The 15,976-nt window shown below is 40.8% G+C and overlaps 1 protein-coding gene across 1 annotated transcript; it reads left to right on the top strand.

The window, feature by feature from the left end:
- The first annotated feature begins 13,252 nt into the window (after positions 1-13,252).
- On the top strand, positions 13,253-15,451 carry LOC139423911 (guanine nucleotide binding protein (G protein), gamma transducing activity polypeptide 2a). The gene is made up of 3 exons (XM_071175552.1): positions 13,253-13,362; positions 14,667-14,756; positions 14,902-15,451. The coding sequence occupies exons 2-3, from the start codon at positions 14,673-14,675 to the stop codon at positions 15,028-15,030; spliced, it is 213 nt and encodes a 70-aa protein (XP_071031653.1). The 5' UTR covers positions 13,253-13,362; positions 14,667-14,672; the 3' UTR covers positions 15,031-15,451.
- Positions 15,452-15,976: the final 525 nt, after the last annotated feature.

Below are 15,976 nucleotides of genomic sequence, written 5' to 3'. Positions count from 1 at the left end.
TTCCAAATGTGTAATCGCGGCATCCCGTCTGTAGTGGTGCAGTTCTCTTCAAAAAATGTACAGGAAGCAAATGAGTGAGGTGATGAAACCCGTATCTTTTTTTTACGACCGTTTGTGAAAAAATAAAGGTTTTACAGAGTCACATTTAGAACGGTCTGAAACTGTTGCTCTAGGTACTTTCTCCTCTACTGAGTTCTGTGCTCACAGGAGTGATAAAGAGTATATAGTAGACAGTTGCGGTCAAAAAGTGATTTCTGAGTTATTCCTGTGTTTATGCCCTTTTAAGGATATCCTGTCTGGATGTTCTCGCTATTTTGGGTGTGCTTGTGTAAATTGATAGGGCACCTGTCTCTTTGAAGTAAAGCACATGTTTGATATAAAAAGTAATGGACTGGTGATTGATGTGTGGTGAAGTGACCTTGTTGAAATTAAAGAAAATGTGTTTGAACATTTGAAATGGTTGGGAATTTTTGTAGTGAATGGGGAGGCCTGAGTTTCAACTGTTTGACATTTTTGAAACCATTTGGAATTTATGTAGTGAACTTATGGAGCTGCTGTGTAGTGAGTTTGTGACCCTTTGTAGAGTGAAACAGTCCTTTCTAGGTAGGTCTGCCTGAGTATAAGTAAGTGTTAGTCTTGTCCTGTGAACACTACGAGTGACAAGAAACCCAGAGAGAATCTACAGAAAACATGTCTCCTAGACCAATTCTAGATGTATTGTGTCCTTCATGTCTGGGTCACGATGACAAAACCATCGATGCCATTCTTTGTGATGCACCGGATTGTTTTAATGGTGTGATTGATATGAGTGAAGGCCATATGGGTTACATTTTCCAACCGAATTATTCATCAGTGAAGATTTTCATACACAGCTGCCTCAACACCCCTTTATTTTGCCAACAAACTGGAGGTTTTCTCCTGTGTTTCGCATGAGAGAATGGCTTAAGATAATACTTGCTCTATGTCAGATCGGACAGGCCCAGGAATGAATGAGCTCTTCCTCTGGACCCCTCTCTCCACCCCCCCAAAGGTGTGTGTGTGTGTGTGTGTGTGTGTGTGTGTGTGGGGGGGATAATATCTCAGATAGGGAGGAGTGAGGCCTAAGAGGTTTTTTATAAATTAAGCATCAGCTAGTGGGTCTTGCGACGGGTATACAGAGATGATCAGTTTACAGAGTATAGAGTGCAATGATGTGTCCTATAAGGAGCATTGGTGGCAAATCCGCTGGCCGAATATTAAAGAACATCTAGCTGCTCGAGAGCACCCTTACCTGCCAATCTATGAATTATGTCTCCGTAATCTGGCATGGGTAGGATGGTCATCTGAATCAGGGTTAGTTTGGCAGCTGGGGTGAAAGAGGAGCGATTACGATAGAGAAAACCAAGTCTAGATTTAACTTTAGCCTGCATCTTTGATATGTGCTGACAGAAGGATAGTGTACCGCCTAGCCATTCTCCCAAGTACTTGTATGAGGTGACTACCTCCAAGCTTTAGACCCTCAGAGGTTGTAATCACACCTGTGGGGAGAGGGCATTCTTCTTACCAAACCACATTACCTTTGTTTTGGAGGTGTTCCGAACAAGGTTAAGGGTAGAGAAAGCTTGTTGTAGAGCGTTTAACACAAAATCCGGGGAGGTGCCAGCTGAGTATAAGACACTATCATCTGCATATAAATGGCTAAGGAACTTCCTACTTAGCTATGTTGCTGTAAATTGAGAAGAGCGTGGGGCCTAGGATTGACCCTTGGGGTTTTTCCTTGGTGACGGGCAGTGGCTGGGACAGCAGATGTTCTGACTTTATACACTGCAGTCTTTGAGGTAGGTAGTTAGCAAATCAGGACAAAGACCCCTCAGAGACACCAATACTCTTTTAGCCGGCCCACAAGAATGGAATGGTCTACCATGTCTAAAGCTTTGGCCAAGTCAATAGAAATAGCAGCACAACATTGTTCAGAATCAAGGGCAGTGGTGACATCATTGAGGACATTTTAAGGTTGCAGTGACACATCCATAACCTGAGCGGAAACCAGATTGTGTACCAGAGAGAATACGATAGACATCAAGAAAGCCAGTCAGTTGATTATTTACAAGTTTTTCCAACACTTTTGATAAACGGGGCAAAACAGAAATAGGCCTATAACAGGATCAGCTTGATCTCCTGTTATAGGGAAAGGATGAACTGTGGCTGCCTTCCAAGCCATGGGAACCTCCCCATAATGGAGAGACATGTTAAACATGTCTGAGATAAGGTTGGCGATGATGGGGGCAGCAACCTTAACTTCTTGGTGACAGGGGGCAGTATTTTTCACTTCCGGATGAAATGCATGCCCAAATTCATCTGCCTGCTACTCATCCCCAGAAGGTAAGATATGCATATTATTAGTAGATTTGGATAGAAATCACTCTGAAGTTTCTACAACTGTTTGAATCATGTCTGTGAGTATAACAGAACATATTTAGCAGGCGAAACCCATAGGACAAACCATTCAGATTTTTTTTTAGGTCACTCTTTTCAATGGAGATTTCATTTGGAATCCAGATTTCTATGGGACCTTCTTTCAGTTCCTACCGCTTCCACTGGATGTCACCAGTCTTTAGAAATTGGTTGAGGTTTTTCCTTTGTGTAATGAAGAAGTACGGCCATCTTGAACGAGGGTAGCTTGGAGTGTACTGTTAGAGGCGCGTGACCAGAAAGCATGCTACAGTTTGTTTTCCTCCTGTATTGAACACAGATCATCCCGATCATTGTTACAAAATCACTTCTCATTGTGTACATTTCAAGGTTTCACAAACATAAAACTACTATCTAATTCATGTTTCTCAGACTAACACACTGTTGAGTTTCCTATTTACTAAAGAACAATAATTAAAACAAAACACAAAGTTGTAAAATAATCTGCATATGTTCTCTACTGAAAACAGGTACATCCTAAAAGATTTTGTTGTTGTGGATAAAAATTGTGTCCTCACAACATCTTAATTTAGGAGACTGTTTTATTTTAAATGGACTTAAATTGTATTATTTATGTTTCATACCATGCTAATACACTACCAAGCAATGCAAGCAGATGTGGAATTAACCCCAAAACAGTGGTGTGTCTTTTTGAATCGAGAATTGATCAGGAATTCCAGTAGGCTTGATCCTATTCCTATTCAGGCATCATATAATGCACAGTCACATGCAAATCAATAAACTCCACCAATGAAAATATTGAAAACCTTAACATGACTACTGGCAATATCATTACTTTCGTCACCATCCATCAATGGTTGACTTGCATTCTTTTTATTGGTACATGTACTGAGCTTCCATTGGCTGGAGCCAAGCAATGTGGTAAATGAAAAAGGCCCAAATAAAAAGTAGGTGAAAAAATGTGGTCAAAGTAAAGATTTGCTTTTATATATATTTAACAACAACCAGGTCTTCCTAACATTTGCCATAACTAGTATGCCTTACATCCTGACTCTCTCTGGGCTACCAATTATGCACCTGGGCACACATGGGACGGGTGGGACCACATGCACTTCTAAGTAATTGAGGCGAGAACATAATTGCTATATTGTCATTTAAAATCATTGATCCATAAGAGAACATATGACCAAAACAAGGCGTGACGCTTTTATAGAATTAAAACAACATTATTCTTCATGAGAAATATAATCTTATTATAACGTTTCAGATAAGACCCAAGTGCAGACTGTGCTGAAGTAACAATGTTTATTACATCTACAGGGGCAGGCAAACAAAGGTCAAGGCAGGCAGGGGTCGATAATCCAGAGTAGTGGGGCAAAGGTACAGGACAGCAGGCAGGCTCGGGGTCCGGTCAGACAGAGGTCAGTAAATCCAGAGTAGAGGCAACGGTACAGGACGGCAGTCAGGGTCAGGCAGAGTGGTCAGGCAGGCGGGCTCAGAGTCCGGACAGTCAAGGGGAAAAAACCAGGAGGGGGGGGGGTAAAAAGAGAGACTTGGGAAAAGCAGGAGCTGAGACAACCGCTAGTTGACTTGACAAACAAGACGAACTGGCAACAGACACAGAGAACACAGGTATAAATACACAAGGGATAATGGGGAAGATGGGCGACACCTGGAGGGGGGGTGGAGACAATTACAAGGACAGGTGAAACGGATCAGGGCGTGACACTAATACATGTTTGCATATCCAAAGACATGAAAACTGTCTCCAACATTGTATTTAGCTAGATATAAAACTTTCATATTGGCAGTAAGGTCATTGAGAATAACAATAGACAATAGTTATTGTTGGTAGTTTAGGGATGAAGATAGTGAAGGTTCATGAATTTTGAAGATTTGTTCACAGTGGCGATTCTGAAAGAGGGGGATTCGAACCCAAAATAATAGCATTCTGAAAGATAGGGGATTCGAACCAAAATAATAGCATTCTGAAAGATAGGGGATTCGAACCCCAAAGTAATAGGATTCTGAAAGATGGGGGATTAGAACCCAAAGTAATAGGATTTTGAAAGAGGGGGATTAGAACCCCAAAGTAATAGGATTCTGAAAGAGGGGGATTAGAACCCCAAAGTAATAGGATTCTGAAAGAGGGGGATTAGAACTCCAAAGTAATAGTGGTAAGAAAGATCATAAAGGTAATTTCAGGTTTAGGGGGGTAATAACTTTATGGAAACCACTATTCACACTATGTGGATTATAAACATGTACAGACATAGAGAACAATCACATCAAGGAGGTGTAACAATGATGAATGGCTATTCAATGTACAACCGTAGTCTTCTGTAACAAGCAATATGTGTTACGTATGTTTACATACAGTACATCCATGACTGAATGGTTTCATGAACTCCTTTTAAAGGTTTTGTAAGTTGTAACAGGTCCTCATTCAGCAGTCTGTATTAACCTAGAGTCATCAAAACAACGTTTAGAGAAGCTTGGAGATTGTTCCACAAGTAAGCTGCAAAGAGCCGATTGACCTAACTCTGTACAGACCAAAGGAATTTCCAGAACTAGCAATCCCTGAGACTGTGTATGATAACTCCGACTAGTATGTCTAATGGTTATTATAGATAGCTACAAAGGGAGTTTACAGTATGTCAAAGAGCTTTATAAATGCAAAAAGAGCAATGAATTGACTGACGTGACCTCAAAGAAGGTCAGCCTACTTTAGGATAGAGAATGCAGGGATGTGTACTGAACCTGTACCCATAATAAAACAAAGTGATCTATGGTCAAATGCATCTAATGGCTTTAATGAAGTGGCAGCTGCATTCATATAAATGATTTTGCCATAATCTAGGACCAGTAAGAACATCGACTAAATGATCTGCTTTGTACTATTTAAGCAAGAGGCCTGACCTATTTCTATAGAAGAAGCTCCTTTCTATATTCAGCACCTTAATTAAACTAATTTCTGAATGTTTTTTTTTAAGACAACTTAATGTCTATACTGATACACCATACTAGGTACATACACTTCAATCATTAGAATCCTTTTTTGTGCACTCTAGAAAACAACATATACTTAGTTTATTGTCAGAACGAGCCTTCTTGACCTTAATAATTTAATGTCAATAAAGGTTTTCTGTTAAAAAAAAAAATGAAAGCATACTGTAGTTCAGATCATAATCAGCGGGGCGGGGCAATAGAATACACAACTGTATCGTCTGCATAAAGGAGCAGGAAAAACGTTATTATTATGTTCATATTTTTCTGACCAGACAATATTGTCAATGTATACAATATAGTTGTTTATCAGACATTCTAACATGTAACGCAATGCCTATGTACTTAAAGATGTATATGCAACATTTAAACAACAATTTCGACCTCCCCTTGGGTTATGATGTATATGACATGACAAGATACATTGGCTATTTTAGTCATCCTTTTTTTGATTTACGTGGTTTATAATCCAAAAGTATGTTTTTAGAGGGGAGGGAACTATTGTTCATGTTAAACTGTAGAGAGCGAGAACCGTCGGTGAATCAAGGAGTCACTGATGTTTTATATGCAGTACCACACATATCGAGAAGGCTCGTTCTGACAATAGACAAGGAGCTTTATTAAAGTTTCAAACGAGACTGTCAAGACAGGACCGTACTGTAGTACTGCACTATTACACTGTTACGTACTACTAATGTACTAGAATCTAAGATGCTATGGAATATCTACAGGGGGAACATGTGCACACTATAACACATTCCCCACATCAACTAAGGATGCATACACTGACACTGACGTTGCATTTTGTTATGTGAAAGTAGCATAAGTATGTGTAAAGAGTTTACAATTTTGTTTAGAATATGTTTCTTGTGAATATTGAGATGTGGTACATGTATATATTATTATGTCTTTCAATATGTTACACATTTTTAATAGCACTTGTGAGTTGTAGACATGTTTTTCAGAGGTTATAACACAAATACATATTTGGATTTAGTTACGCGTTGTTTTTTACATGTAATCTATGATCTCATCAACCTAATACATATACAACCTTTTTCATTCACCCCATTGTTATATAAACTGAACTCCATAGTTGTTATAATAATGATTTACACATTTAAAAAAAAAAAGTAAATAGTTAGTTGCATATTATGTCATTGTTGATTCAATACTTTTTGTTGATTTGATACCCAAAAATGTGAAGTATGTCTCACCTGTAACATAATAATAATAATAATGATGATGATTTTGATAATAAGAATATTGTTATTTTTTATAATAATAAAAATCTGTCAATCAACCAAATGTATTTCTTAACTCTTTTTGCATTAGCAGTTGTCAGATAACCAGTCTAAAAACCTAAGACCAATCAATGCATATGTCGAAGCACAGCATCTAGGAAACACTCCCTAGAAGTCATAAACCTAGGACTGAAATGAGAGAGGGGCTGTGCTGAGTACATGTGTCCCTTGTTTTTTTATTCAAATCAAATCAAATCAAATCAAATTTTATTTGTCACATACACATGGTTAGCAGATGTTAATGCGAGTGTAGCGAAATATGAGATGAATAATGTAGGGTAAGTAACATTTATATAAGGTAGCATTGTTTAAAGTGGCTAGTGATATATTTACATCATTTCCCATCAATTCCCATTATTAAAGTGGCTGGAGTTGAGTCAGTGTCAGTGTGTTGGCAGCAGCCACTCAGTGTTAGTGGTGGCTGTTTAACAGTCTGATGGCCTTGAGATAGAAGCTGTTTTTCAGTCTCTCGGTCCCAGCTTTGATGCACCTGTACTGACCTCGCCTTCTGGATGATAGCGGGGTGAACAGGCAGTGGCTCGGGTGGTTGATGTCCTTGATGATCTTTATGGCCTTCCTGTGACATCGGGTGGTGTAGGTGTCCTGGAGGGCAGGTAGTTTGCCCCCGGTGATGCGTTGTGCAGACCTCACTACCCTCTGGAGAGCCTTACGGTTGAGGGCGGTGCAGTTGCCATACCAGGCGGTGATACAGCCCGCCAGGATGCTCTCGATTGTGCATCTGTAGAAGTTTGTGAGTGCTTTTGGTGACAAGCCAAATTTCTTCAGCCTCCTGAGGTTGAAGAGGCGCTGCTGCGCCTTCTTCACGATGCTGTCTGTGTGAGTGGACCAATTCAGTTTGTCTGTGATGTGTATGCCGAGGAATTTAAAACTTGCTACCCTCTCCACTACTGTTCCATCGATGTGGATAGGGGGGTGTTCCCTCTGCTGTTTCCTGAAGTCCACAATCATCTCCTTAGTTTTGTTGACGTTGAGTGTGAGGTTGTTTTCCTGACACCACACTCCGAGGGCCCTCACCTCCTCCCTGTAGGCCGTCTCATCGTTGTTGGTAATCAAGCCTACCACTGTTGTGTCGTCCGCAAACTTGATGATTGAGTTGGAGGCGTGCGTGGCCACGCAGTCGTGGGTGAACAGGGAGTACAGGAGAGGGCTCAGAACGCAACCTTGTGGGGCCCCAGTGTTGAGGATCAGCGGGGAGGAGATGTTGTTGCCTACCCTCACCACCTGGGGGCGGCCCGTCAGGATGTTCCTACGTTCGTAATGACCAGAAGGGTCAGATAATTGCCAGGGTGGCTATAGAGTGGGCATAAGTTCAACACTCAGGAATCAACAGATGGACACTAACACTTCTCATGACTGTCCTGTGAGGATCACAATGGGGCAGATGCGCTTGGGATTGTGCTGATCACCAGACCTTCTCCCACCCGCAGAGGGGAGGATAGAACTGGTGTTGGGGTTTTGACACCTCCACACACGAGGTGAAGAAAGAAACTCACCTTCCTTTAGACCAGAGAGACAAAGACCTGCAGCTCATGTCCATCGTGGTTCGAATCCTGAAGACCAACATGAGGAGGAAGAGGCGAGATGCTCACCTCAGACAATCACTGGTACAGCTGATTAGCTGTCCTAAGTACGGTATCTAGGAAAGTGAATTCAAGTAGGACCATCCTATTACTCTCTTCAGACCATCGTCTGCTCTCATCACCCCACAGGGGATCAATGACATGGCTGATTAGCCTGTCTTCAGAGGATCACTCTTCCAGAACGAGAGGAAGGGAACACCATCTTTTAGTTCTGCTCCAGACTACATGACATGTCATTGAAGCCACAGACAACTAAGAAGAAGGACATCTTGACCTCTTGTGGACAATCAGAGCCTTTACACTCAAGTCCGAGAGAAGGCAAACCAAACCCCTTTCCGAGAAAGCTTGGCTCCGTGTGTGTGTGTTGGGGGGTCTTTGTTGCATGAGGAGGTGTCAGGTTACAAGCTGCGCACACACACACACACACACACACACACACACACACACACACACACCCATTGGGGGAGAGACAGAGGTCCAGAGGAAGAACTATTTAATTTATTATATTTTATTCAAAAACTTTAGTACAGAAATGCATACATATTAAAATCAATTTTATTACATTAAGTTTACCATGCAATATTAAACTATAACCCTGATGTTTTTTTAAAACCTTTGTATAAATCATATATAATAATAGTAATATGTAAAACTACAATTTAAAACAAAATAAATGTTTATATGTATAATTATTATTTTAGGTGTAAAGACAGTTTTTAAATGTATTTCTTCTTAGAAATAAGTATTTTCCTCTGCTTGTAAACCCACAGCTTTTAACCTGACACCTCCCCATGCAACCAAGACCCACACAGGTTAAGGTTAGGGTTAGGTTAAGGTAGTGATTCCCAAACTTTTTATAGGCCCATACCCCTTCAAACATTCAACCTCCAGCTGTGTACCCCCTCTAGCACCAGGGTCAGCACACTCTCAAATGCTGTTTTTTTTATCAATAATGTTGCTCTTTATTTAGCCATCTTACATGTTAAACCTTATTTGTTCATCAAACATTGTGAATAACTCAAAACAGGTTAATGAGAAGGGTGTGCTTGAAAGGATGCACATAACTCTGCAATGTTGGGTTGTAATGGAGAGTCTCAGTCTTAAATCCTTTTCCACACACAGTCTGTGTCTGTATTCATGCTAGTGAGGGCTGAGAATCCACTCTCACATAGGTACGTGGATGCAAAGGGCATCAGTGTCTTAACAACCGATTTGCCAAGGCAGGATACTCTGAGGAGCGCAGCCCTATCCGGAAATCTGGAAGTGGTTTCTAATTCAATTACATTTTCACAGAACCACTTGTTGCAATTTCGATGAGGCTCTCTTTTTCAGATATCGGTAAGTGGACTGGAGGCAGGGTGTGAAAGGGATAACAAATCCACAATTTTGTGTCGTCCGTTTCAGGAAAGTACCTGCGTAATTGCGCACCCGGCTCACTCAGGTGCTTCGCTATATCACCTTTGACATTGTCCATAAGCTTGAGTTCATTTGCACACAATGATGGAAAGACGGGTGTGTTGTCCTTGTTAATGCAGACAGAGAAGAGCTCCAACTTCTTAATCATAGCCTCAATTTTGTCCCACACATTGAATATAGTTGCGGAGAGTCCCTGTAATCCTAGATTCAGATCATTCTGGCGAGAAGAAACATCACCCAGACAGGCCAGTCATGTGAAAAACTCGTCATCATACAAGGGGTCAGACAAGTGAAAATTATGGTCAGTAAAGAAAACTTTAAGCTCGTCTCTCAATAAACAAAAAGTGTCAATACTTTGCCCCTTGATGACCAGAGCAATTCTGTATGTTGTAAAAGTGTTACATGATCGCTGACCATATCATTGCATAATGCACATTTCAGTGTATTTTTGTGTGTGTGTATGTCAGCTGCAATGTGCATTGTAACACTTTGGTCACACAATATTCTATTTTAGATTACCCCCCCCCCCTTCCCTCCCACACATACAAAAATAAATTGCAGGGTTCAGTCATTAATCTAATGGATTAAGACAGACAAGACTCTGAAATGGGATTGGGAGGATTTGACTCAGGAAGCAATTTGTATTTAGGCTAAAGGGGTTGGTCATTCAGGATGTGGCCTTTAAAGGGACAATCTGGGATTGATTCATCATTTTGGATTGATGATATATAGCCATTGATTTTTGAAGAATGTCAATAATAAATGCCTCATGAAATGAGTTCAGTGGTCTTTCTCCGTCACAATCCAAAATATTAGATTGTTGAACTAAATTATCTGTAAATAATGTGATTGCAAACCATCAGTGTAACGCTTAGAAACATGGTTAAAACTACAATTTTGATCTCATAGATAGGCTATGTATGCAAGAACTGACCGTCCATACAAATGAGTGTCTCATTTCTACAGCCCTACAGATGGAGGATCTTAATTTGAGCCAGTTTACTACAGCAGGAACATAAGAGGGGTTGACACACTTTTCATTAGGGCAAATCAAGTCTGACATTTTAATGTGAAAATTACAAACATTAGAAGCCTTTTTAAACATTGAATACACTATAAGTTTGCATTTCCGGCTGTGCAGGAAAATTCTCAACAATAAAAGACTGATCAAATTAAGACTCTACACCTGTATCTGTCCGAGATTGCTCCTTTAATAAGAGGTGACATGAGGCCAGATACCAAATGTGCCAGGCCTCAGGTTCAGATGGGACAGAAGCAGACAACCAGGAAGGTCACTCTTAAGAGGCAAAACAGGGATGAGGGATTGGAATTGTTCGTGCAAGTGAAGTCCAGAAGGATCTATAGTGTATTCAATGTTTAAAAAGGCTTCTAATGTTTGTAATTTTCATATTAAAATGTCAGTTCTTGCATCCATACTCATAACATGCCTGACAATCCTCTTAAGGATCCACCCCTTTTTTTAAATTTTCACCTAAAATGACATACCCAAATCTAACTGCCTGTAGCTCAGGTCCTGAAGCAAGGATATGCATATTCTTGGTACCATTTGAAAGGAAACACTTTGAAGTTTGTGGAAAATTTTATTTGTGGACAGATTTTATTTGTCACATGCACATGTTTAGCAGATGTTAATGCGAGTGTAGCAAAATGCTTGTGCTTCTAGTTCCAACAGTACAGTAATATCTAACAAATAACAACATTATTTAAAGTGGCATTGTTTAAAGTGACTAGTGATCCATTTATTAAAGTGTCCAGTGATTGGGTTTCAATACAATATATACAAGTGATATGAGTAATGTAAGATATGTAGACGTTATTAAAGTGGCATTATATAGAGTGGCATTGTTAAAAGTGACTAGTGATCCATTCATTAAAATGTCCAGTGATTGGGTTTCAATGTGGGCAGCAGCTTCTCTGAGTTAGTGATGGCTGTTTAGCAGTCTGATGGCCTCGGTCCCAGCTTTGATGCACCTGTACTGACCTCGCCTTCTGGATGATAGCGGTGTGAACAGGCAGTGGCTCGGGTGGTTGTTGTCCTTGATGATTTTTTTGGTCTTCCTGTGACATTGGGTGCTGTAGGTGTCATGGAGGGCAGGTAGTTTGCCCCCGGTGATGTTTTGTGCAGACCGCATTGTGCAAACCGCACCACCCTCTGGAGAATATAACACAATAGATCTGGTCAAAGATAATACAAAGAAAAAAAACAACCGTTCTTTTGTATTTTTTTGTACCCGTCATCTTTGAAATGCAAGAGAAAGGCCATAATGTATTATTTGTAAAACAAATTATTTGACCTTTATTTAACCAGGCAAGTCAGTTAAGAACTAATTCTTATTTTCAATGACGACCTAGGAACAGTAGTTCAACTGCCTTGTTCAGGGGCAGAAAAACAGATTTTTTTTACCTTGTCAGCTCGGGGATTCGATCTTGCAACCTTTCGGTTACTAGTCCAACACTCTAACAACTAGACTATCTGCCGCCATAATGTATTATTCTTGCCCAGGTGAAATTTAGATTTTGGCCACTAGATGGCAGCAGTGTATGCACACAGTTTTAGACTGATCCAATTAACCATTGCATTTCTGTTCAAAATTTTGCATCAAGACTGCCCAGATGTGCCTAATTTGTTTATTAATAACTTTTCATGGTCAAAATTGTGCACTCTCCTCAAACAATAGCATGGCATTCCTTCACTGTAGTAGCTACTGTAAATTGGACAGTGCAGCTAGATTAACAAGAATTTAAGCTTTCTGCCAATATCAGATATGTCTATGTCCTGGGAAATGTTCTGGTTACTTAGAACCTTATGCTAATCTCATTAGCCTATGTTAGCTCAACCGTCCTGTGGAAGGGACACAGATCCCGAATAATATTTATTAAACAGTATGCCTATGATATAGTGTATAGGTCTTATACTGTACATGTTCTTATTATCATCTCTTCTCTAATTTGATTTTAACTCTAACCCCTACCCCCCAATTAAATCCATCACAATCCTAACCTGTCCTTACAATACAGAGTTAACATTCTGAGTGAACCCAGTGCAGTTTACCTTTCCAAATCAATTGACTGAATTGGGGGCCTGAGTTTGGGGCTGAGACCGTATGTGAATGAAGGTCTGTCGGTGGGCCTGGCTGTTTTAAAATGCTTTCCTGGTCATTCAGAATGCTCATATTTCTCCCGTTTTTGACCTCTGAGAGTGACCCAGGTGAGATTGGAAGTTTCTTATAATAAGCACAGATCTGGGGCCAGTTTAAACTTTGAAACCCCATGATAAATGTTAGGATTGGCATTGTGAGCATTTGTCTGAAGCTGATACTCTCTCTCTGTCCTCCTGTGACACTCAAAGGTCATATGTGATTTGAGGTTGACATTTGGCGCAGCTAATTATTATAGACTAATCTGATTAGGAACGGGCGGGGGGGTTGTGCAATAGTCTCCTCCCAATCTGCCATCGTGCCATCTGGAGAACGCCCTGAAGAGGAGAGGTGAGGGACAGGGTAAGCCAGTTGAACTCAGGAGGGAGACAACCCAATCGCAGCGGTTCCATAGAGGGCGAGAGACTACAATTTCCCTGCATTGACTGTCCCCACAACCAATAGGTGAGTGTCGGCCTGAGGAGAGGATGTAGCAACTAACTACAGTCTTGGCCATTAGCCTGGACCAGTGTTCAGGGAGATTCTAGCTCATCTGAGCAATTCATTGAATTAAATAGTATGCATTTAGAACAACTTTTAGATTTTTTATTGAGGGATGGATTTTTTTTAATTGACCGGAGTCAACAAGCCACACTACTACATTTGATGTAGTATCACATTTCTAATACAATCAATTATTTGTATAATTGACCCCCTTCAAGTTGTTTTCAATGTTGTTAGACATAACTCTGTTTCTTTTTTTAGATTGAGTGATGTCTGAGTTCTTTTTTTGGGGGGGGACTGAATTTCTGTCTGTGCTCTTCTATTTCTGTCCCAAACAACGGCCTTGTTTGGGACAGAAATTAATGAATGAATGCAGTGTGTGTTTGCTCAGCGTGGCTAGAAGTCACAATGTAATAAAGCTGTTGTCTGCACCACCCACTGTCACAGTGGCTCCCTTACCTGATATGATTGTTCATGTGACATGTAATTGCTCGTTTTGGGTTTGGTTGGTTGCCTGATTATGTTGGCACAGTGTGTTGGTAGAGGCTAGGGTTGAAGTAGGACCCAACAAAGAACACCAACCACATAGCCTTCATGTATTTAAAAAGTTCAGTTGCATGATAGATTCTTTCAGGATAGGGAAGAGTCAACAAGGACTACAGATATGTCAAAAGTTCACTGGTTTGTTCATACAGTCAGATATCTAAGGTTCCCCTTTTGTAGGCCAGCGGATTAATTTCCCTCCCCCAAAAATATAGTGTAAACTGTATATATTTTGGAACTCAGTCGGTGTATTCTCAATTCCTGGCAACTAGCCATACAAACTTAGACAATGTATAGGGTGCATTCTTATTGGATAATCCTGTTCTGCAACCTTCTTTAGCTTGTTGTGACATCATAGGTTTATTTTACCACACATGCAATAGAAAACAGGCCAGGGTGCCTTGGACCGGTCATCCCAGCATGAGATTCCTAAGAAAGAGGAATTACATGGATTTGAAAGGTGAAGATTAAGACCTGGGTTCATGGGCTTACCCATTGAAGCGCTTTGTTGAAGACAGATAGAAGAATTTCAAACAAGTATGCCAACCCGTTCAATTAGTGAAGTCATTCACAAATCCCAAAGACCCTCACATGGATTTGGATGAATTGTGATCAATATTGACAAGCAACAAGATAAGAGGTACTTGTTATAGCATGGTGAATGTTTGTTGTTTATTCTGTGTGCCCTCTCTCATGCGTCCTCTCGCCTCCTTCCTTCTCAGGGAAAGATGGCTCGGGATATGTCAGACGTTGACATCCTTAAGATGGAGCTGGAACAGCTGAAGAAAGAGGTCTCGACGCCCAGGGAGCCTGTAAGTATCATCAAAGGGTCCACGTAGAGAGGCTCTGTAGTATGACAAAGGCATCCCTGCAAACTGACACCGTCCCATTGAACTGAATTAGAATGCTGCATTGAAAGAATACAAACTTCTATTGACCCCTCTCCATTTCTCTTAGGTGTCCAAGACATCCAAAGACATCATGGACTGGTGTGAGGCTGCGTCTGGTACCGACCTCCTGATAACAGGAGTACCAGATGATAAGAACCCCTACAAGCCTGAGAAGGGAGGCTGCATAATCACCTAGCACACAAGGACACAGGGAAAAACATCATATGTATTTGTCAGTTTCAGCCTTTTCAGCACTGTAAAGAGTGGTACATAGCTGCAGTAAGTTAGCCATGTGTTCCCATGTGACTACCCACACGAGAGACTTCCACTAGGTTAGCCAGTTTTGGACAACACAACATTGCACACTGACTGGGCTACGCAAAGGTCACCTCAGGAGGAGGATATTTATCCGGGGACAGTTCAGGGGACAGGAGGGATCATTTGGTTACGATGGTGTCCTTCCTTTCTCTTTGACGATCTATGACCCTAACCTCCTCACCTGTCAGTTATCTCTGGCGGTTCTAGAGCTTCCAAACAGGCTCCGGAATGTTCCAAGTGCACCCTCTGACCTGGTTTTGTTTGGCTTGTAAATAAAGTGTATCCACTACAGCAGTTTCTTCGACGTCTCTTGGTTCTCTGTGTGACTTCTCTCTGTGACTTCTCTCTGTGACTTCTCCCTTGTTTTGCACCTCATATGAACATGGATCGTCTCATGCTGCACGTATCCCTTGATTCAATCAAGTTGTAATGTATGTTTTAGAAATCAACATTTTGATCAGAAGGTGGGTTGATGTATGATATATGTCACTGTGAACGGATACAGTCCCATTGAACTAGAACGTTGAATTGTAAGAATTCAAACTCACCTTTCGTTTTCAGTCAGACGTTATTCGGATAGTTTGTCGATCTCTTGATATCCAACAGCTTGCTGAGTTAGAATAAGGGTAAGGGTTGAGGTTAGGGTAACAGTTACCTTTCGGGTTAAGGTAAGGGTTAAGGTTAGTAGATAGTTAGTTGAAATGGTGTTGAAAGTTATTGTTGTTAACTACAAAACATCTACTTGGGACTATCCAAATAAGTGGTCTCTCTCTCTCGTTCTCTCGCTCTCTCGTTCGCTCGCTCTCTCTCTCTCTCTGTCGTTC

The sequence above is a fragment of the Oncorhynchus clarkii genome, chromosome 13 (genome assembly GCF_045791955.1).
Source record: "Oncorhynchus clarkii lewisi isolate Uvic-CL-2024 chromosome 13, UVic_Ocla_1.0, whole genome shotgun sequence".
NCBI lineage: Eukaryota > Metazoa > Chordata > Actinopteri > Salmoniformes > Salmonidae > Oncorhynchus > Oncorhynchus clarkii.
Note: the sequence above shows the minus strand (reverse complement) of the source record. Positions and strands in the feature narration are given on the sequence as shown.

What these genes read in the sequence shown, in the direction of transcription:
- LOC139423911 (XM_071175552.1), top strand. Translation starts at nt 14,673, where the DNA reads ATGGCTCGGGATATGTCAGACGTTGACATCCTTAAGATGGAGCTGGAA. An exon ending in TCTCGACGCCCAGGGAGCCT is followed by an intron (nt 14,757 to 14,901) that starts GTAAGTATCATC and finishes CATTTCTCTTAG; the next exon opens with GTGTCCAAGACATCCAAAGA.